We start from the raw sequence: 24,223 nt of genomic DNA on the forward strand, positions 1-24,223 counted from the left end.
TTAAAGGGTTTCTTAAAATTTGGGAGTACTAAATATTTTAGCTGATGGTCTTTAATATGGATAAAAGGACTGTGTTTACATGAACTTCTCTTGAAACGATAGGATAAAAAATACAACATTGATTTAGGACCAAGGAAACTGGTATGTAGCAAGGACTGGGAGGTGAAGCTTGGTAATTGAATCTACACAACTGCGTTTCAGGATGGCCCCGGACAACTCAGTAGTCAGTGTAATCCTCTATGTTTTCATGTGTAAATCATCTCATTTTATAACTTGAAAGTATCAACTGAGGATTGAAACTTAAATGTAAGTAAATTGCCTAGCTCAGAGTGAGCACTCAGTGATTTGCAGCTATAATGATAATTATTATCTTCACGTACTAGCAATAACACATTATTTAGCCACATTAGCCTAGGTGAAATATTAATACATATTTGTTTGGTTTGAGGCCTCATGATGGAGCAAAATCATTTTGGAGCCAGACACTTGGGTTTAAAACCTGCTTTGGCCCCTTGCCAGTTGTGTAAACTTGGGCAAGTTGCATAAACCCAGTGAGCTTTCATTCCCTCATTTGTGAACTGGATATCAAAATACCTGATTTTCAGAATTATTTGAAGGGTGAAACATAAAAGTCCTAATGTAATACACAAAATAGATGCCCCAAACTAGTTAATTATTATTACCATTATTATTATCATTGTTGCGTGGTAAGAAATTAATTAATGCACTTTATTATATATTTTATATGATTATTCAATGAATATTGTAATTAATAGTAGAATGTGCTCACATGAAAACTCAGATGCTTAAATATCAAAGATATCATATGGCTTTAGTCACATATAGAAAGTAAAATTAAAACATATAAGGAAGACTATATTTGGATAAACAGTAATAGTGTCTTTGAGTATTAAAAACTACAGAATCATTCTAATCTAACAATACCATACATCATTCATTTATCAAGAAATATTGTATACTTACTAAGTGCCAAACACCCTTCTAGACACAGAATACAGTAGTGTGCAATAACTAAAAGCTGCCTGACTTCTTGGAATTTGCATTCTAGTTGGGGCGGGGGTTAGGCAATGAATAGAGAAACTTAAAAATTCATTTGAGATCATGATGATTTCCCACAAAAATAAACCAGGATTGTGAAATAAATAACAACTAGAGTTCAGGTGGGAGTTGGAGGTGGTGAGATGCTGTTTTAGAAAGGGTTGATTTGTAGGGCATTTGTGAGGAATTATATTTAATCTGAGATATGAATCATAAGAAAAAGCCAACCTTAAAAATGTCTTATGGGGCACATTCCATTCAGAGGGAAGAGCTCCTGCAAAGACTAATTGGGAAGAGAAAGAGGCCCACCTGCCTGAAGAGAGTAAAACAGGATAAATGACCTGAGATGATTTGGAGGGGCTGAGTAGATATCTGCTAACACAGGAGCTTTGTAGAATATGGAGGGGTTTTCATTCTTAGTGAAATGAGAAAGCCATTGGAAGGACTATAATGATTTTAAGTTTGACTATGGGGAGGTCCCCATTAAGGAAATTGTATCATTATAGAATGTGAGAGCTGGAGGGTACTTTGGAAGGAAACTAGTCTACACTTCCTCTGTGCGGATCAGAAAATGGAAATTCCCAGATAGGTCAAATAATTTACTCATAGTCACAGGCTTTATCTGTGGTAGAATCAAGAATATATTTCCCTCTATCCCTATCCCATTCTAAGCTGTTCTAAGCTATGATATGCCATTCCATTCCATTCTGTGAAGCATGTGCCACCCCACTTGCCTTTCCCCTCACATCTCAATTCCCTCATGGCTTTTCTCACCATCTCTTCTAATGCTGCATAGCCACTGCTTCAGATCCCTAAGGAGATAGTCAGCAGTCAGCTTGTGTTTAGCTGTTCTGTGTTTCCTGGTTCCTTTGTTTGGATCTGGCCCTCTCCCTTCATTCCTTGAACACTTTGCTTATCTGGTAACCACTCAGTCAGATCCCTTTTCCTTTTCCAGTACTGGAGAGTAGACTGTCTCAAATTTTTTTAAAAAGTTATACACAATCCCTGAAATGAGTGGCCCAACCAATCAGTTCACACTGATTTGCATGTTTAAATAACAGATTTAGCTGCAAAACTGGTGCATATGGGGATAATATTGAAAAGAGGAAAAGCTCAGGCAGCCTGTGTCCACGACAGCAGAGGGAGTTGGCATTTCTTGTGTTTTCTGTCTGCCAGTCAAGGTAATCTCTTTCAGTCTGTTTCCCTACCTAGAGGGTAGTGATAGTACCTTGTTCAGGCTTCCACCTGTGCTCCTATTGAGAGCAAATTTTTCTTCATTGTCGGAAGAGACTGATAGGCCTACTTCGGCATTTCTCCTTGATTTAGTCAGATAAAAAGTAGAGACTTTCTGTTTCTTTACTTTTCTCTCCTGTGTTTTACTTGAAAATGATAATGCTGTTTTTGACTTCTTTTTTCTCTGTAAACAAAACTTTTCTATTAACATAAAAGAGCCAAGGGGAGTGTTTCATTAGCAACATCTGATTCCAAAATTCTTTTGAAGGTCTGAAGTGACTGTATGCTGAAATTTATATTAAACCCTTTAAAAAAAACTCTGGAATTTCAGTTTTTGACGGTTTTCTTTCTTTTTAAACTTTTTACAATATGGTAACTCTAGTCCTAGTGTTTACTAGGAATTACGTACATGTATTTGCTATTCTCATTCTGTGGGGGGCAGGCTAGAATAATCCCAATGGAGGGAGGATCAGAATCACCTGGAAGACTCTTTTTTTTTTTTTTGTGGTACATGGGCCTCTCACTGCTGTGGCCTCTCCCGTTGCGGAGCACAGGCTCCGGACGCGCAGGCTCAGCAGCCATGGCCCACAGGCCCAGCCGCTCCGCGGCATGCGGGATCCTCCCGGACCGGGGCACAAACCCGCGTCCCCCGCATCGGCAGGCGGACTCTCAACCACTGCGCCATCAGGGAAGCCCTGGAAGACTCTTAAAACACAAGAGTTCTGGGCCCGATCCTAGGATTTCTGATTCAGTAAGTCTGAGGTGGAGCCTGAGATTTTTCATTTCTAAAAAGTTTCCAGGTGTGCCAAGGAATAAGTTCCAAGGTGGTTCCAAGGGACCACATTTTGACAACCACTGGTTCAAGGTATTGGCAATGAAAAGTGTCTGAGCTTATGATGGTTAGCTTCCTAGAAATATATGGAATAAAAGCCACCACTTCTGATGAGGATAATGTCTAAACTATACCAGTCATTTAGTTTTCTACCTTTCCCTGCAGTGGAGAAATTGGTCATGATCTTCTTTTCTCTTACCATTCTTCTCTGAACCTTTCCCAATTTCTAAGCCTGATTTTTTTTTTTTTTTTTTTTTTTTTTTTTGCGGTATGCGGGCCTCTCACTGCTGTGGCCTTTCCCGTTGCAGAGCGCAGGCTCCAGACGCGCAGGCTCAGCGGCCATGGCTCACGGGCCCAGCTGCTCCGTGGCACGCGGGATCCTCCCGGACCGGGGCACGAATCCGCATCCCCTGCATCGGCAGGCGGATTCTCAACCACTGCGCCACCAGGGAGGCCCCCTAAGCCTGATTTTAAAAAAGAATTTATGAATGCCTAAACATCGGGGGAAATGTTTCTTATTCTGAATTTTTGATCATTTCATGGGTTGTTTGTAATTTGCATAAAATGCAATTTCATTCACTGGATCCACTACATCATGTTCCTTCTTCATCTCACAGAGGATTTGAGATGGGCTTAACAGAAGCTATGTGAAAGAAAAGATGTAACTCCCAGGATGATTTACTTAAACTCTCTGAACCTCGGTTCTCAGATGTGTAATATAGAGAAAACAAAACTCATTTCACAAGGTTTCGTTAAAGATCCAATGAGGTAGTACATACGACATGTCTGTCATAGCACACAGTAGCACATACTAAGTGATTAATGTTTGTCAAAGTTGTTTTTAATGCTAAAATTACAATGGCCAAAATATGGTTTGCATAGAAACAAATCCCATGCTCAGTGTGCCAAAAGACAGATTTATTTAGAATTTTGAAATAAAATTTCAATTAAAATCAGTGAAGGCAATCATTTAATAGTCAAAACAACTTGCATTTGCCATTGTATTTTATACTTTTTAAGGCATTATGGGACTAAATCTAAAGGCATAGAGTGATTGTGTTGAAAATTAGAAAGGCATTCTATAGCTGACTTTGCCCATTTACTGCCCATATCCCCTTACTCTCACTACTATACTGCATATAGGCACAACTTCCACCTGCCAGAATCTGCATTTCTTTATCTGACAGCTTTCTGAGGCCACCAAATCCCACTTTTTCCACCTGAGTATGGCTTCACATACTAGGAAATTAACATTCCCCCAACAGGGTTCAACCAATGATGGGAGATGGTGTATAAATACCCCGGTGCCCTCACCCCTGAGTGGGATAAACCTGAGACCTATGTTTCCCAGAGCTTCCTGGCAGGATTAAACTCCAGTCACCAACAGCAATTGCTGGGTTAATAAGTATACCCTTCTAATCTCCATTCTCTTTCCATTCCCCATCTTCCTACCACTGTTTCCTTCACATCGTGCATAAACTACTTATGCTGGAAAGCTCGTCACAAGGTCGGCCTTCATAGTAACCCACAGACGAATAGCAACACTCCTGTAGTTGAACAAGTTGAGTTTATTACTTTTGGTAATGAGGGAGAATACACACCATGGGCAACCATGGGTTATATGAGTAAGAGAGTATTCAAACCTGTTATAGGATTTGGGTTTGTGTTAGATGATTTAAGGGAGAGTTTAAGGGCTTTGCTCTGGATTTCATGTTGTCACCGAGTAGGAGTAACTCTGTGATTGGGTATCTTAATACATTTTTCCTGGAAGGAGAGAAGACTAGAGAGAGGCTGAAGATACGTAATAATTGATAAAGAAGCAGCAGTGACCCATTAACAGGATGGGGAAGTGTCTGATATTTTTTGATTTGGACATTGTTTATGTTTTTGTCTATATGCTTACATGATTATGGAGTGGAATTTCTGTCATGATCTGCAGTGGTAACAAAGTAGCATGTCTGATATTGATGTTTTGTGAAACAGTTTATCTTCAACACAAGGATACCAAGGCATAGCTGTACTAGGCCAGCCCCCTCATGTCAGGAACTTCTCTTCTCTTTCTCTTACGCGTTCTCAGTTACTGAACACAGCTTTCTTTTATCAAAATATGTTCCAAATATAGCATTAAGAAGACTTATTTCTGTGTTAATTATTCTTTGATTTAAATAATGATATTTGTACTGATTTCAATATTATTCATCCATCTGAGTAATTTATAAGTGATTTCAATTCTAGACTATGAGATATTTTTCAACCTAGTTAGCATTGAAATATTTGTTTCTTGCTTATTTCACGTATGTGTGTGTATATATATATATATGTGTGTGTGTGTGTTTGTATATTCTCCACAAATACACATCCACATACAGACTACTTTTCAAACTTTTCTGTTTAAAGGTCTGTTACATTCTGATTATAAATTTTTTCCTGCAAGTTTCCAATTGTCACTGAACTCAAATTTTTAAAAAATTTTATTTATTTATTTATTTTTGGCTGTGTTGGGTCTTCATTGCTGCGTGCGGGCTTTCTCTAGTTGCAGCGAGAGCGGGGTAGTGGGGGCTACTCTTTGTTGTGGTGCGCAGGCTCCTCATTGTGGTGGCTTCTTTTGTTGCAGAGCATGGGCTCTAGGCGCCTGGGCTTCAGTAGTTGTGGTGCACAGGGTCAGTAGTTGTGGTGTGCAGGCTCAGTAGTTTTGGCACACTGGCTTAGTTGCTCCACGACATGTGGGATCTTCCCAGACCAGGGCTCGAACCTGTGTCCCCTGCATTGGCAGGCGGATTCTTAACCACTGCGCCACCAGGGAAGTCCTGTCACTAAACTCAAATTTATGGAAGTGATTGCAGTCAGTATTGGATTTATTTTTATTAATCTCATTCTAACAGAGATGTTGCAAGGAAGAAAGAATATGATATATAGGAATGCATCTTGAAAGTAAGGTCATTGCCTTGTTATTAAGAGAGCATTGTTTATTTTTCAGAGAGCTAAAGAAGAGGCCCAGCAAAAAGAAGCAAAAGTGAAACTCCTCACTGAGTCTGTAAACAGTGTCATAGCTCAAGCTCCACCTGCAGCACAAGAGGCCTTAAAAAAGGAACTTGACACTCTCACCACCAACTACCAGTGGCTCTGCACCAGGCTGAATGGGAAATGCAAGACTTTGGAAGTCAGTTCCTTTTCTTGATCTTTATCAATTACTATATGTCAGCTTATGGTTGTATGTGAAGCATAGTGATTAAGAACACAAACTCTGGTTTAATACTACTTAGGCTCAAATTCTTCACTCAGGCACTTACAAGTTTGCAACTGTGGGCCATTTGCTTAACTTAGAGTGAGAAAATTAAATAAGCTATTCTATATAAAGTACTTAGCCTAGCACTCAGTAAATGTGAGCCATTCCCAGTCTGTTGTTGTTGTTGTTATTATTATTATTATTATTAGGTCACAAAATCCCATGAATACGTTTTCTCAAGATTTATAGAAACTGGTCTCTCTTTTTTCATATATTTGAATGTCCATAACGTCATATAATTATCTTAGCAGGAGGGTATTCTGGGGAGAAAGTATATCTTATTATAACTCTCTTTAACAGTTGCGGTGCCCTATAGAGTTCTTTACAAGACATATTGTCTAACTAGCTTTTTTTTGGACATTTTACATTATATTAATTTATTATCATAAGTCCTGCCTTATCTTTCGCATATGCTTTACTCCTTAGGTTATGATACTCTGAATATACTTGATAGGGAATTCAGATACCCCAAGTGATTACCATGTAATTGTATCAAAAGCAAACTGTGATTCTTCATGTGAAAATACTGTATATTAGCAGTTCGTATCATGTCAAGGATGCCAAAACTTTACCTACTACCAAATGCTGAAGCCGCCAGATACTGCACACCAATTGGGCTTTAAATTCAGCCAACTTCTCCTGCATAAACTGAGTCATCTTTGTGAATATAGTTGATAAAGAATTCAGGTGTCCCATTATTGTTGAAGAACATGATTGTTTAGGGAGCTTTTTATATTGAGTGTTTTATGTTTAGAGGCAGATGCAACTCAGACCAATAGAGTAGACCTTTAAAAAATATTAAAACTTTATCCTTCACCCTGTACCCAAGATTTCCAATATTACAACTCCAAGTTTCTCCATTATCAGTTCCAGTTCCTTCTTTATTTATCAGTCCCTGTTCATTTTTTATCCAATCCATTCCTCACACACTTGCCTAGTGCCTTCTGTATCCAAGGAACTATTATAGTTTCTGAGAATATAAAGGAAAATCTCTTTGATCGGTGCTATGTCAGTACTACAGAAAATAAAACAAAGAATGGGAAGAGATGACACTGAAAGTTTCAAGGAAGTCACAACTGATTCAAAATCATGTTATATAAGGACTTTTTATATCTAAGGAAGTGCTTTCTGATCATATTCAAATGAAACATTTAAATATTGTTTTCTTAGGTTCCTAATTTCTTTACATCATCACTATTCTTTGCTTTCTATTATTCATGTTGTTCACTTAAAAATATGCTACTCTGGAGAAATGTCTATTTAGGTCTTCTGCCCATTTTTGGATTGGGTTGTTTGTTCGTGTAGCACAATGTTCATTGCAGCTCTATTTACAATAGCCAGGACGTGGAAGCAACCTAAGGGTCCATCAACAGATGAATGGATAAAGAAGATGTGGTACATATATACAATGGAATATTACTCAGGCATAAAAGAAAGGAAATTGAGTTATTTGTAGTGAGGTGGATGGCCCTAGAGTCTGTCATGCAGAGTGAAGTAAGTCAGAAAGAGAAAAACGAATACCGTGTGCTAACACATATATATGGAATCTAAAAAAAAATGGTTCCGAAGAACCTAGGGGAAGGATAGGAATAAAGGCACAGACGTAGAGAATGGACTTGAGGACACGGGGAGGGGGAAGGGTAAGCTGTGACGAAGTGAGAGAGTGGCATGGACATATATACACTACCAAATGGAAAATAGATAGTGGGAAGCAGCTGCGTAGCACCGGGAGATCAGCCCGATGCATTGTGACCACCTAGAGGGATGGGATTGGGAGGGTGGAAGGGAGATGCCAGAAGGATATATGTATACATATAGCTGATTCACTTTGTTATACAGCAGAAACTAACACAACACTGTAAAGCAATTATACTCCAGTAAAGATGTTAAAAGAAATATGCTACTCCTCCAGAAATCTATTTTGGGGTATGTTTTCCAAAATTAATTAATTTTCATATTAATAACAAAATTTTCAAGATTTTTTATGAATTATCCTTCCATTTTTCATCTGTAATGACACTTCTAAACTTTCCTCTTTGTGTTAAAGTTATCAAGTTATTTAGTCTCTCTTTATTCCTTCTCCACTGGTTTGGAATATATATGCTATTTATTTTAATGGAACCCTTAATTACAATATTATCTTGCATACCTTAATCTACAAAGTCCACCAATAATAAATATTTCTACACACCTAACAATGATATAGCAGAACCACTAGAATCATTTAACTCTGAATTTATTTCCCATCTTCCATATTGTTGTTGCACCCTATTTCTTATCCCCCAAATTAGTCAGTGCTATTGCCACTGTGTTGTTGAAATTATTATTATTAATATTTATTTAGATTTGCCATCACTATTTTACCAACTTCTGTGATTATTTTTGCTTTTCCGTACCCTTCTTTTGCTTCTGCTCTTTCATTGCGTGTGAATAGCAAGTGCTCTCAGACTTTGTATGACTGAAAATGCCTTTTTTTTTTTTTTCCCGCTCTCAGCGTTGAGGAATGGCCTAGCTGAGCATATAATTATGCTAGGGGAGTTATTTTTTTACAACACTGAAAAATGTTATTCTATTTTCTTCTGAAATTTCTTGCTGTCAAGAAGTCTGCTGCCAAATTATCGTTTCTTTATAACTTTCTCAGATACATTTCCATTTTCTCTTTGTCTTTGATGCTTTGCAGTTTCAGTCTATTTATCTATGTGTATTTTGCTTTCATCTGTACTTTGTCACCTGGTGTATTAATAAGAACAGAAAGATTCTTTCTTTCTTTGGTGGTCTCCAAAAAACTTTTCTGGAGGTTTTCTTTCTCCTAATCTCTTCATTCCTTCCTAGGGGAACCTTTATTAAATCTATGAAGAATCTCCCCATCCTGTTTTCAGATTCTTGGCTTCTCTTTAATATTTTCTATATTTCTATCTCTATGTTTTGGATTCTGGGTAATTTCCTAAAATCTGTCTTCCAGTGCTCAAGTTTTCTCTTCACCTGCCTAGTGCATAATTTATTCATTGATGTATAAATACATTCATCTCTGCATTCACATCTATCTATATGTGTGTGTGTTTGTATTTTTTCAAAGGCGGTATTTTCCATTTCTCAATGTTTTACTTAGTTGTTTTACAAATCTGTCTCTTTTGCATAATCTTCTGCTTTTGTGTAATTCTGTTTTTTCCTTTAAACAGTTTAAACTTATGTAATATAGTTGGTTGAGAAATCTCAACTTAATGAGTAATAAGAATGAAACAGTTTTGGTTTTCCAGTAATGAAAACCAACCAGGTTCAACTCCATTTTCCACCTATAGTTGGCTTTTTAATCAGTATTTCAGTCTGATCCTCTAAGTTTTCATTTACTTTTAGTTATTAGAAGTCTCATATAAATTTTTTTTTCATTTTATCTTTGGCTGCATACGGTATTTGTTTTTCTCTTTTTGGCTGCGTTTGGTCTTTGTTGCTGCGCTTGGGCTTTCTTTAGTTGCAGCGAGTGGGGGCTATTCTTCGTTGAAGTGCATGGGTTTCTCATTGCGGTGGCTTCTCTTGTTGCGGAGCATGGGCTCTAGGCATTCAGGCTCAGTAGTTGTGGCTCGCAGGCTCTAGAGTGCAGGCCCAGTAGTTGTGGTGCACGGGCTTCATTACTCCGCGGCATGTGGGATATTCCTGGACCAGGGCTCGAACCCGTCTCTCCTGCATTGGCAGGCGGATTCTTAACCACTCTGCCACCAGGGAAGCCCTAAAAGTCTCATATAAATTTTGATCTCATACTTTATTAAAATTTCCACCAACTTAATCTTGTGGGTTCAGTAATTTATACAGATGTGGGAGTGAGAAAAATTGATCTTACAGTCCTCTCAATTTCTGGATAGTAATCTTCTAATTTTAGTATATGGGAGGATAAGGAAGGAAAAATACTCTTCATAAGATGTTCTTTCTTTGGCTGGCTGCAGTTGCTATTAACTTTTTTGTTAATACCCACACATATCCGTGATGATGAGTCTGTTATCGCCAGACTCTATAGGTTATCACTACTGATCTGGCTTGTTCTCTATAGGTTTGTTGTGGTCTGATGGAGAGCCCAGTTGGCCTTGTTCACATGGACTTTGAACCCTAGAAAAGATTTCCTAAGCATACATGATAACCTTGGAGTATTCAACAAGAATTTCAGGCTGACTCTTGCCAATAGCCTTATACCACGTTGAAAATTAAACCTTTTTGTCTTACCCACTATATCTCAAATCAGCCTGTGGGCACTGGCAGATCCCATATTATGTAACTCTTAGGAATGAGAAACTTGAAATAGTTGTCCTTGATTCCTCTTTGGCCATACCAGCATCTCAGTAGGGAGTGCATGTCAACCATTCCTTTTTGAATATACCCACCCACTTGAAGAGCATTGCTCCTTTAGATCCTGTAAAGAAAAGGGACCAAGGGACCAGATGAGTTTTGCCTAAACACCCTCATAAAAAGGTAAGAAAAAGGGATTGCCTAACTTTTCAAATTCTCCTTCTCTTCATGTTCCCCCAGTGCCCTCCCCATTAGCTGTCTCTCTTTAGATGAGGGCTTGTAGAAACATCTAGCAGAAGTTTTAGCAACATGGAATATAGGGAACTTAGCCCTTCTATTTCTTAAGTATGAATTCTGGTTGTTAGTCTCAAGAAAAGTAGATCCTACTGGCAACTTTTATCACCAGGCTCAACTTATTTATTATAAAATTTTAAAAAATTTGTTCTGTTATCTCTGATCACAATGTATGGATTCTACCATTTGTTACAACTGTTGACTCCCTCTAATGGTAGTGAATTTTGTCACATGCTTGTAATTTTTTTGTTTGTGAGCTCATCTGTAGTAGGAATTATATTTTACTGGAAATCCCTTCTGTGCTAGGCTATTGGAGGGTCCTTATGAGTCTTTTCTATTTGTCCCTACCAGAGTCTGAGAGATGTTATGTTCTATCCTCATGTGTGATATAAACTTAGGTTTCACTTCCTTACGGGTGGATCCTTATTTTCCAACCAAAATCCAAAGGATCCTCAGCTTTCTTGCTAATTTCTTATACTCCAGTGGATGGGGATTTTATAGTTCTTGTTTCCAGGAGAGGTGACACCCAGCTTTATGCTTTTCCATCTCCCTGGAATGCATGAGACCAATGCCTCTTTTCCCATCCCAAATTAGTTTTGAATACCCCAGCTTTTATGTTCTGATATGCCAGTATTTTGTTAAGCTTGGTTTCCCAACCTTTAGTGCACTTAACTTCCCCTTTTATTTCTGCCACCTGAGGATTTTTCATACTTGTTTCATAAATCAGCTGTGAATTTAAAAGGTTTTTAAAAAAATATTTTATCTAGCATTTTAATATGACTGGATCAGGTTGGGGGGAGGGTTTACCACATCAGCTCCATTTTGAATGGAAGTTTCCTTTTTCATTTGTACTTTCTTCAAAGCCACTTTGAATTTGGTGATTTCAAGGTAATTTTAAGTTCCAAACTGTTAAACTTAACAGTTATTCTAAGTGGCTTTTAGCTCCAATTCAGGCTGCAAGACTATATTTTATTTTGCAGAGGTGACCTGTAAAGCCAGTACATTCAGCCTTTCCAGCTGTGTCCTTCAGATGCATTGAGGACACAAGAGGCCATCCATCCTGATGGTTAAATCAGCAAGGTAGTTCATTATCTCAATCTGCACCAAAGTTAATAAGACACGTTACCAATCGCATCTCCTTATCTTCAAAGCTCTAAAGTACCCTCAGGTATTAGATGGGATATTTATATTTTCCCACTGGGATCTTTGCCCAGAAGGAAGACGGCCTGTAGTCCAGCAGGAGCTGGAAATGACCCAGATTTAAGATTTCTATCACTTTTTAAAGCAAAATACTTAATTTCACTTTCTGTAATAAACTGTACATAAAATACTAAGCAAGAATTGGTAAGCTGGCAAGGCAGGTTAGACTGATACTTTTCATCAGTTAGAGAGAGAATGTTCTCCATCATTTGCAAGGGCTATGAGCAAAGGTGAAAATATGGGGAATCTGATAGAATTTTTAATTTCTCCTAAAATAAAACTTACTTCCTATGCTTCATTTTTGGTTGTGGGGGAGGGTTTGCAGGTGGTAGTGATTGCACTGCTATATCTATAAATTTGCCCAGTATTTCCAATCTCCAAGCTAATGGAAAATGACTCTTTTAATATTCTTATCCTCTAATGTATCTTCCTACTTTTTCCTAGCAGACATAACCCCAATCCAGAAAATTGTCTTTATTATTTTTCTGCTTAAAAAAATTATCATACACATGTGGATGCCTAAATAATATACTGCTCAACTTTGCTTGTTTTGAGGGTTGTAGAAAGTGGTAACCTATAATATATCGTTTTCTGGGGCTAGCTCTTTTTGCTCAACATTTTTGTGTCTGGGCCTCACCCATATGGTTCTCTTTGGTGAAGTTTTCATTTTTGCTTCTGTGTTCTCTGTGTAAATATGATACAGTGTATTTGTACATTTTCTTGCCACTGGACATTAAGGTTCATTTCCTTCTTTTTTTTATTTGGTTATTACAAAAAGTACTGAAATGAACATTCTTGTAACTCTCTTTGTTGTCCATCCAAACCAGTTTCTCTGAGGATGTTTATGGAAAAGTGGAGTTGCTGGGTTGTTAGGTATGTGAATATTCACCTTACTGGGAATGACATTGTTTTCCAAAATGATCATTCTAGTATACACACCCACCAGCAATAAATACAAATTTGTGTTAATGTGTATCTTCTCTCACACTTGGAATTGTCAAACTTCTCATTTGTGTCAGTCAACGTGTTAAATATCTCACTGTAATCCTGACATACATTCTCCTGGTTACTTATGAGTCTGAACATATTTGTGAATGTTTATCACATGTATCATTTTCTTTCAAATACTGGTTCAGGATTTTGTTTCATTTTTTAATTTGGTTATTTGTTCATCTTTTAACTGATTCAGTGTTCCTTTCATATTCATCTATTTCCAGTTTTGCAGTTGTTTTCTTCAAGTTTGAGGCTGTTTTTCAATTTCTTTTTTGTGTTCTTTGATGAGTAGGTTTTAATTCTAATGTAATTAAATTTATTTATCTCTTTCTTATGGTCAGTTTTTACAAAATGTCTTCTTTTAGATATTCTTCCCCACCCCAAGGTCAAAAAAAGTCTCTTCTATATTCTTCTGGTAGCAGTCTTAAAATTTTGCTCTTTCATATGTGAGTACTTTTGAATATTAATTAGTTTTCTCAGTGTATATCAAAAGCCATTGAAACATAATCATATCCTCAAAATAGTTCATATTCATATTTCTAATAATATACCACAAGGAAATAATTTAAAATATGGAAAAATTCATATTCATAATGATGGTCACCAGAAAGATATAATAGCAAACAAAACTAAGGAAACCAAACTATAGCTACTTAAATGAAACCTTAGATTTTTATTAAAAAATATATCTTCCTAATAGTATAGAAAAAATGTATAGGATATAATGTTTATTAAAAAGAGAGCTATAGTTAAATCCATACTTTACTTTTAACTACCTAGTTATTTATATATGGTAAAATTTAGAGGAGGTCACAGAAAGTGGTAATAGTTGATGTGTTGGGATGTTAGGTTTATACGTGCAGTTTTATATATGCTTTTATTTTTTCTATTTCCCAGACTGTAATGTTGATGAATTATTTTTTATTTAAAAAAGTAAATCACTGAGTCTTGAATTTTTTCATGTAATAAAATGTTTCCTTAATGATTTGTAATTATAGACATATTAGATGCTCAAAATGACTAGTTGCATTTTCAATGAGCTACAAAGAAAAGGTAAAAAATATGTTTTATTTTTAGAAGTTTTAAAAATGGAAATGGCAAAATCGCACACTCACTGTTCTATCAAAATATTTCATCTGTGATATACATTTCTTTCACAGGAAGTTTGGGCATGTTGGCATGAGTTATTGTCATACTTGGAGAAGGCAAACAAGTGGCTAAATGAAGTAGAATTTAAACTTAAGGCCACTGAAAATATTCCTGGTGGAGCTGAGGAAATCTCTGAGGTGCTAGATGTAAGTTGTGAATTAATATAATTGTGATAATTTATATGCATTATTGAAAGATGTCAAGAATCAAATAGAAAATAAATTCAAAGAAAACCAGGCAGAGAGTATAGTTGCTATGCCTTCCCCAGCACCAGCAATTGGGATGAAACCTTTGATTCCCCTCTGAACCTTCCAGTGTTAAGGTTTTAAAGAGAATTTAAATAACCTCTTAGAGAGGACATATGCCTTTCGCTATATCACTATGTTCTATGTTGACATTTTTCTTTACCTGCTTAAATCTACTACAGACCTGCAAAGACAGTTTGAATGCACAGTTTTGCTCCATTGGAGTAGAGATAAACATGGTGGTAATGTAAAACATTATTTCCAGTTTAAAAGCTACCTTCACTGAGTTGGAGCATATTTTTTAATTATTTAAAATCATAAATTTATACCTTACGGAATATTTCAAGGTATTAAATAGGCATGCTTTGATGTTGGAAATGTATCTTTAAAATGTTCATACATTTTAGTACATAGAGAATTTTAGTACATTTTCAAGTTTTATTCTGGAGATCTTTAAAAAGTAAAATTTAAAGGAGTTTGCATGTATAAGCTTTGACTTATGTGAATTTCTGACAATCATTTATGTCCTATGCATTTTATTGTACTTTTGGCTAATCCTTTATATGTAATGAATATGTAGTTTTAGCCTATGTATTGTGTGTAGAGCCACTTGTAGTGCAGCCCCTTTGTAAATCTGCTAAAATAAGGTACATAAATTAATCAAAATGTGAAGAAAATGTGAAATGTTTTTGACTGAATAGAATTGGAATCCTAGGACATTGCAGCAGAAACCTGGGCATGATTATATCCAACTTCCTTACTTTTCAAGAGAATTGTAAAACTTGAAGAGGTATCAAAGAACAATGAGAGAGGCCTCAAATAGACTATAATTATGTCCCTGTCCTATTCAGAGATGTTCAGTGACCAAACAGTCATTGTGAACTAACAGTGTGAAGCATCTTCCAAAAAAGATGAAACAAGCCTGCAAAGTTATACTGCATGAGTAAAAGGGTCATGGCCAGAACAAAGGATGTGACCATGCACTTACCCTACTAAATGAACAGATTGAAGGACCTCATCCTTGTTTTTATTGTCTCGCAGTCCAAATATGGCTACTTTACCTCTAAGCCGTGTATGTGTGAAAAAGGGTGAAGGCCAGAGGGATTGCTTCTAAAGTACTGTGACTTTTTTTTTTAATGTGAGAAGGGAAACTCTGCTCTTGAATTTCTACCTATGTACATTGTCAGAATCATGTCACTTGGCCATCATTAGCTATAAGAGAAGTTGGGAAATTGAGCGTCTTACCTTCCAGGTTTTATAGTAGAGAGCCTCAGAGAAGAAGGTGGCCGTGAATCATTTTTTATGTACCCCATTCCATAGTTCTGCCACAAGCCCATGAAGATTGACATGGAGCAACATCATAGTTTTGAAATAACAATGATCTTTCATGTTTTGTTATCCCAATTAAATATTGCTTTAAGTTGCTTATAACTAAATTATATGTAAATCAGAAGATACTGAGCATTTTGGGTTAGTTCAATGGATTTAGAAAAAGAAGTGAAATAGTAATTATTGCAAATGTATTTCAGTCACTTGAAAATTTGATGCAACATTCAGAGGATAACCCAAATCAGATTCGCATATTGGCACAGACCCTAACAGATGGCGGAGTCATGGATGAACTGATCAATGAGGAACTCGAGACATTTAATTCTCGTTGGAGAGAACTACATGAAGAGGTATGACGAGAAGAGTGAAAAAAATCTCTTTAAACTAATTTGCATAAAGACTAGCAAATACCTTTATGCCTCTCAGTCAAAATGAGGAATAATTTAAATATTAGCTCAGCTTCCAGGTTGTAAAAACTTTCAAGTTCTAGACATGGATGAAATATTTATATGTGTATCATATCATTTTATCTTACAAAAACTTTATAAAGTATGGGTTTTAATAGGAAACCTGATACAGACCAAGTGCAGTAACTCGCTCAAATCTTCAAATGAGTAAATAGTTAATTTGGTGTTCAAAATCGGATCTTATCTGACCACAGTTCTTTTCCATATGCAAGATTAACTAATATGTGTAGGTATCGTCACCTCTCTCTCTTTCTCTCTCTCTCTTCAAACATGTACACACATGTTTGTTATGGTCATATATAATCTGTTAATAATACATGTGATTTTATTAGTACCCAAGATATTGGATATTGTTTATTGTTCCCAAATAATATGAGTTTGTATTTATATATAACAGAGGGGTTTTCATATTTAAAAATTAATACATATGGTGTGAATTTTTCAAATCAAAATTGAAAAAAATAACATATTTTTCTGAATCAAACAATATTTTGCATACATTCTCCTAAATCAAGAATGGATTATTTGTCAAGAAGGAAAAAAAAATTCATAATGAGGTTTACTTTCGTATCTGATTGCTAAGTGCATCTATAACATGTGAGACACTGAAGGTTTGGTAATAAGTCAGAAAAAGTATCTGTACTTCACTACTTACAGTCATTGATTAGTTAAGCAAAAAAATATTCATTTCTTAGTGTGTTCCAGGACATAAAAACAAATAATATCCTCATAAGATGCAAAATGTTGGGTTAAAAGTTACGATAGGGGCTTCCCTGGTGGTGCAGTGGTTGAGAGTCCGCCTGCCGATGCAGGGCACACGGGTTCGTGCCCCGGTCCGGGAGGATCCCACATGCTGCAGAGCGGCTGGGCCCGTGAGCCATGGCCGCTGGGCCTGCGCGTCCGGAGCCTGTGCTCTGCAACGGGAGAGGCCACAGCAGTGAGAGGCCCACGTACCACAAAAAAAGAAAAAAAAAAAGTTACGATAGAGGATTAGAGAACATAGAAAAAGACACAGGCTTGTGTGGGTCAGCAATGGAAGGTATTTGGGGTAGCTTTCCTAGAGAAGATTTGTTGTAAAATACATTTTTAAATTAGAGTAGGAGACAGCCAAATGGGCAAGAGTAAGAGGGTGATTCCAGGCAGGTAGCCACCAGCAGTTACAGAAAATTGGAAGTATTTGATTTTGCTAAAACACAGAATGCAAATGGGGGTCTGGCTGAAGGTGAGCCTGAACAAATAAGCATGAGTGAGATTGCTAAGGGAGATCTGTGCTTCACAAAAAGCCTGCTCTATAGCCATGCACTTAGGGAACCACTGAAGGGTTTAACTTATAAGGGGGAAGGAGAAGAGAGGTGCCACCATCAGATTACGTTACCTCTGGGGAGACTGGAGAGTGGGGTGGGGGGTCTAAGAGACAGGGAGACTGCAGGCAGTGAGACCAAGTAAGAAGCGATACTTTTAGCTCAGTTGAAGGTAAGGCCATTAGTGATAGATACAGAGCAAATGCAAAATTCAGAAGAGTATCTGGGTTTCTGACTCAGGTGATTGAGTATCAGATATTTTTCAGAAACAACTTTGAGAAAGTAAGAAAAAACAAGTTTGGAGGTGAAAGATCACATGTCATTTTTTACCCCCATTGAGCCAGACATATCTGCTTAAGTTTGATATTAATCAAAAGCAACCCGAGTGAAGACCTTAGGCGCTGGTAATTTATTTTGGAGATGATACCAGGAAGGACAAGTGAGGGCATGGGGAGAATGAAGAATGAAAGGTTGGAAGTCTGATAAAGGATGCTTTTATGAGTGAGTTTCCATTGGGAGTTACTGAGCTCAGTCCCACTGGGAGCTTTAAAGAAATCAGGTAGAACACCAGTGTCATAGAGCTCACTTAGAATTGTCCCGCTGGGCTAATGGAAGCTGGAACATTTGTCCACCAATTTTCCTCCCTTTGTGTTTGAGGATTGCCCTTGGGTGCATAAAATCCCAGTACTTCCTGGGCTGCCTAGAGCAGTAAAATAGAGAAATGTGGGAGCTTAAGGTGGGAATCTAGCATTGCATGCACATACTGGCCACCAAAGCTTCAAGTGAACTTAGAGGTTCCGAGGCTAAGGGGTTATGTGGCTGGGCAGCAATAGGATCTGCTACAGTACTTACGGAGTGCCCAGGTGGGGATATTCCCTAATCCAGTAAGAGAGAGTTACACAGCCCTAAAGTTAAAGAGAGTGATTCGGACTAGTTACACAGATGGGGAATTTGTCAGGCTATGTGCTAATTAAAACTGCAGAGTTCCTGAGATCATCCCAAATAAGCCAAAAGAAAAAGAATCATAGACAGAATTTCAGAGTTATACCCCATATCAAGTTTCCGGCTGAGGAAACAGTGTCTACAAAGGAGATGAGAAGAAATGATCAGAGGTAAGAGGAGATGCAAGTTAAAACCTGGGTGCTTAGCAGGTAGCAGTTTATAAAGAGGAGTCATGAAAAACTGTCAAGTATGGGTGGAGAAACCCGGTAAGATGAAGACAGAATTGGGCAAAAAGGATGTCACTTGTGACGTTTCCTAGAGCAGTTTTGATGGAGTTTTCCTGGGCTTAGAGAGACTGGTGACAGTGCGATACAGAAGATATTAGAGAAAAGGACGGGGAAGGCAAGTGTGCACGATCCTTGTGAGGAGCTTGGCTGTGAAGGCAAAGAAAGGTCCTGAGGGGGGATGGTAGCTATGACGGTATGCAGGGAACCTTTTGTTATTTACATGGGGGAGAAGTTTGATCATGTTTATACATTGGAAAGAAAGAAGTCCTGATTAGCAGAGACTCCAAACAATCCTTAATCCTGCACTACCTTTGTTTAGTAGTCTAATCATACTTTCTCCATATCAATATAAGGGACTACGGACTGGAAATAGGCGATTCTAAACAGTCCTTTAGCCCTTGACCCTATTGCACTGTTACTGGATGTGGGCAGAAGTAGGTATTCCGAGGCGGCAACTAGGTCAAAGGTCATTTACATTTGGATTTTGATATAGAATTGGAATGTGCTTGTATTTGTATTTGAATTTTAGTGTCAGGTTAGAAATTAGAGTTCAATCAAAAAAAAAAAAAAGCCAAAAGGCACACTGTAAAACTGATTTTGGCTAACCTGTGAAGAGGCCCAAATTTTAATCATTAACCATGTTCAGTGTTTGTCTATTCTGTCCTTAGGAGTAGACCACTCTCTAATCCTGATCTTGGCATCAACCTCGTTTATGTAATGCTCTTGCAAACCTTTAGCAACACAAAAAACTACTTATGTCTTTACATTTCAAAGGTCTCTGTTGTGGAACCTGGTATTTCCCCCAAATAGATAATAATTCAACTCAACAACAAACCTTAATTGAACGCTTATTTTGCTATATCCAAACTGAGTTTTAAAGCATTGAAATTTGAATCAGAAAATCTTGGGTTGGAATAGCCCTTGGTATTAATCAGGGTCAGACAGGTAACAGAAAACAGGTTGCACAGTAGCTTCAACAGGGAACGTTTAATACAAATAAGTATTAAGTAATTACTGGGAATTAATTTTTAAGAGGAAATAGAAGAGAACTCCAAAGAATTCCCTAGAACCAAGGGATAGCACCGAGGGAAGGAAATGACTTGGAAAGTGAGGGGCTCTACCGAAGGCTGGGATTCAAACCTGTTTGGAAAGAGTATGTCTCCAGAGCATGAGATGACAAAGAAGTTCGCTGGGTTGACCCAGACCAGAGCTAGTATGTAGTCAGTGGGCTGAAGCTTGTGTGAAGGGAATCTTGGAGTGGGATGATGACAAATTTCATGGGGAGGTAACCTGTGGGGGCTGCTATTGAATTTTCTGGGAAGCTAGAGGGGATTGATTGCCTGTTGGACTCACTGGGAAGCTAGCTACAGTAGGGGCCACCGAATTTAGGGAAACCAGCTTGGGCTCCAGGAAGCTGCCCATGGATTTGGCACCCAGGTTGGACTTGCCACTGGAGCACCCACTGAACTTGTCAGAAGACACCTGTAGAGGGTGCTGCTAAAATTTATTTGGGGGGGGGAGCAGACGAGGTGAACTCAACCGGGCATCCCACAGGCTAACCCAGAGCCATGGGAGCAAGAAGTAAAAACACACTGAACAGAGAAAACTTTACCTCCCCCAATGTCACTCCAGCACCCTTTATTGACAAAGCTCAGCATCCTGCCAGCTGGCAAAGAGAGAAATATTCCAGTATCACCAACATGAATGTTAAAAGACAATAAACACATCCATCTACAACCCATTGGCTCTGTACCCTTGGGAAATATTTTCAAGCTTCCATTTCCTCATCTGCGATGACAGATCCTATTTCATAGGATTCTCCTGAGCAATATATAAAGTACTGCCTGGAAAGTGCTTTTATTTTTACTAGGTTGTATGCTGTAGTATCTACCCTCAAAGCAGTGTATGTGTATCTGTGCGCGAGTGCGTGTGTGCTACCAGGGCAGGAATAGACAAACATATATATATATATATATTCCAATGTGAAAAACAATGAAATGTACACACCTCCATTATTTAAATAAAATTCAGAAGACTGACGAAAGGACTTTTATCATTCCATAGGTCTTAAAATTGGAAGGAATTTTTCATTCTACTTCAGTAGTCAATTAAACAGAATGCTATAGTAACAGTAAATAAACTTGAAACCACTATCAGCCTTGGCTATGCTTATATAAAATATCTAGCCAATAATAACCTGAGAGTAATTTGGCAATGTAAATAAAGCGTATTTGGTGCTTTAGAGCTTTGATGAAAACCACATCATGTTAGAGATAATATCCTTCTCAAATTCTGTTCTGCTAGTCTTTAGTATGCCAATGTGACTTTAAAAATAAGATGTTGAGTTAAAAGGATGAGTAGTAACAGTGTTTTCCTAGTTCTCAGGGTATAATCTGAGTACTTTGATCATTTCCAGACTATCTAGGTAATAGAGAAATATCTAGTACTTTGTTAGCTAAATCAATCGTTTGGATGTTCCCACTGAATATTCAGTTGAAAAGACTGGTGTTTTGATGCAATGCAGATGCAGCCTTGGGATAATTATCTAAGAGTCTGGGGAAATAAAATAATTACAGTAACAGAGTTTTAAAATTGATTTCCTTTTTTAAAAAATCTATGTTGTATATTGGATTGTTATAGTCAGAAATTCTGAATTTTTTTAAGCCATAAATTTCTTGATTTTTTTCTTTGGCTAAAGAAAAACAGTTTTTCCATTGATAAACAAGTGCCCTTTCTCTTGAATATAAGCCTTAGCCCATTTTCTTCTCGATTAAAATGCCTATTTCAAAGGTTTGTGGGGTTTTTTTTTAATTGCCTAACTGATATTTCCTATAGGGGCAATTATGCAGAACAAAGGTAACATTCAGTTGCCTGTTAAATCAGTCAAACAGCCAGAGATTTTATTGCCTATGAATATTTAAAAGAGATTTGCTAGATCCTGTTCCTAATTTCAGAGTGTGAGTTTGCATTCAGATAAGTGATAAATTATTTCCATTCCTTGAAAAGGCATCTTTCACTCTTCATAATCATATGGCACTACATTTTCTACTCACAGTAATGATTTGAGAGATGGTTAGCAAACCAGGAAACAGCTCCAAAAATTGTACCAAATAATCTAATTTTTCCAACTTACTACAGAGTAACCAAGCTACAGACGATTTGTTAGTGATACAGCAAAATGTATAATAATAGCAATAATAGTATAATTGTTACAAAGGCCCAGGCACTGCTCCAAGTGTCTGACATACATTTTCTCATTTGTTCTCACAGCAACCTTATGTTATAAGGACTTCTATTGTACATTCCTATTTTATAGAAATGGATAGGGTATCAAAGGCCACAAAGCTAGTATGCTTAGACCCAAGTCTCTGCTCTTGGAGCCTGGGCACATACTGGTTGACCATGCTGCCTTCAGTCTCAGTGATCTTTTCCTTATATTAAAAATAAAAGCTGCTTGGTAAGAAGTGAATATTGCAAGTAACTGGTTTCCCAATTTCTAAGGAAAGCTTACAGTATGAGTTTAAAAATATTAGGGATGACTAATTTTATAAAAAGCATTTTAGAGTTTTAAATATTAAAATCACATGTATTTAGAAGTCCAAGGCCTTTACCAGTTCTCTTGATTAGTGATTATTTCATCTTTCTTGTGTATTGTGAATGCCCCCATTTCTGGTCTTCTCAAAGTCATCTATAAGTTTTTTCACGTGACATTAAATAGCAGACAGTAAAAGAGAAGAAGCAAAATCTAAATTGGTTGATTCTGCTTTAGTAGTAATGCTCATGATAGGCAGCTTGAGGGACTCATTAATTGCTCCAGTAATTATAACTTTGAATTGGTCACTGAGTGTCACATCTACCTTAGCATAGATAGGGAAGAATAGACAAATATCGACTGAAGGAAAACTGTAAAGTAATCCAGGAAAACAAGTGACTGTATATCAGTCTTGAGGTCAAAATTATTATTGGAGGGCTTCCCTGGTGGCACAGTGGTTGAGAGTCTGCCTGCTAATGCAGGGGACACGGGTTCGAGCCCTGGTCTGGGAGGATCCCACATGCCACGGAGCAACTAGGCCCGTGAGCCACAGCTACTGAGCCTGCGCGTCTGGAGCCTGTGCTCCGCAACAAGAGAGGCTGCGATAGTGAAAGGCCCGCGCACCGCGATGAAGAGTGGCCCCCGCTTGCCACAACTAGAGAAAGCCCTCGCACAGAAACGAAGACCCAACACAGCAAAAATAAATAAATAAATTACTAAAAAAAATAAAGAGCCCTTTAAAAAAAAAATTATTATTGGAAAGCCATTTATCTATAAAAGAATATCTTTATGATTTTGTCAATGTGTTTACTTCTTAGAAAATATCAATGTATAATATAAATAGTAAAAGCTACAATTTACTGAGTGCATTTTTATGTCAGTCCTTGTGCTAAGCAATTATAAACAGTGTTAAACTTAATCCCCACATTATTTTATGAGGTAGATTTGATTAACTCCACATACGTTGAGAAGGGGCTGACTTCCATTCCCAAGGATGAGGCAGACTCAGTTTTCTAAAATGCCCTCTTCAAAACACCAAGATGCTGGGAAATTTCCAACAAATATACTTTTAAATGTTTTCTCTCTTGCAAGGAAGTGAGTAAACCTTTAAAGGCCAGGACAAAAAAAAATGCAGATGAAACTAAAGTCATAGAACTAATAAAACTATGAGCACTGACCCTTGTATTGCCTTAGTGCTAAAAGCTAATACTAGAAACCCAGAGTTTGGTTAAATTAAGCCATTTGATACAATAGAAATCTGAGCCTCAGGCTCAAGCAAATGGCGGGAGGTGAACAGAGATTCTGTGTAAAACAAGGGTTATATCTTCAGTACAATGATGGACGGGGGTATTTTGTCTGTGAAATGTCCCAATATAAAAATATGTCTATCTCTCTTCCCACTCTAAGTATAAAATTAAAAGTAAGAATAATTATAATCACCTCATCTGAAAATGTGTAACCGTAGGCCTGTTCTTGTGAGGGTCGCTTATCTGAGTGTTTATTACCAGTAAGAGTCAAGGTATCCCTAAGACAAGAGATTAAGTTAAAGTAGCTCCAGGTTGGTAGCACCCTAGCACTAGTGAGAGGTGAATCCAAATTCTTAGAAAGAAAATCACCTTAGTATTCTCACAGACTAAATTTTGTGAAATTTGAGCTCACGGTAAACCCCACAAGCACAAGAAAACAAGCCATCATGAAGCAAAGTAATCACATGCAACACAGAGTGAATTTAGATCACCTCCTCTACAATTTCAGGTACTAGAATTGCCAGGTAATTAATATAAAATAAGTAGATGAAA

The 24,223-nt window shown here is 37.4% G+C and overlaps 1 protein-coding gene across 2 annotated transcripts in view; it reads left to right on the forward strand.

Annotated features, from left to right (window-relative positions):
- DMD (dystrophin) overlaps positions 1 to 24,223 on the forward strand; it is a 2,087,389-nt gene that overhangs the window by 767,458 nt on the left and 1,295,708 nt on the right. For both annotated transcript variants that reach the window (XM_081221405.1, XM_081221404.1), the window contains exons 27-29: positions 6,102 to 6,284; positions 14,333 to 14,467; positions 16,096 to 16,245. In XM_081221405.1, the coding sequence (XP_081077531.1) occupies positions 6,102 to 6,284; positions 14,333 to 14,467; positions 16,096 to 16,245 (468 nt within the window). The remainder of the gene's footprint in view (positions 1 to 6,101; positions 6,285 to 14,332; positions 14,468 to 16,095; positions 16,246 to 24,223) is intronic.

The sequence above is a fragment of the Mesoplodon bidens genome, assembly GCF_964165515.1.
Source record: "Mesoplodon bidens genome assembly, chromosome: X".
Classification (NCBI taxonomy): Eukaryota; Metazoa; Chordata; class Mammalia; order Artiodactyla; family Ziphiidae; genus Mesoplodon; species Mesoplodon bidens.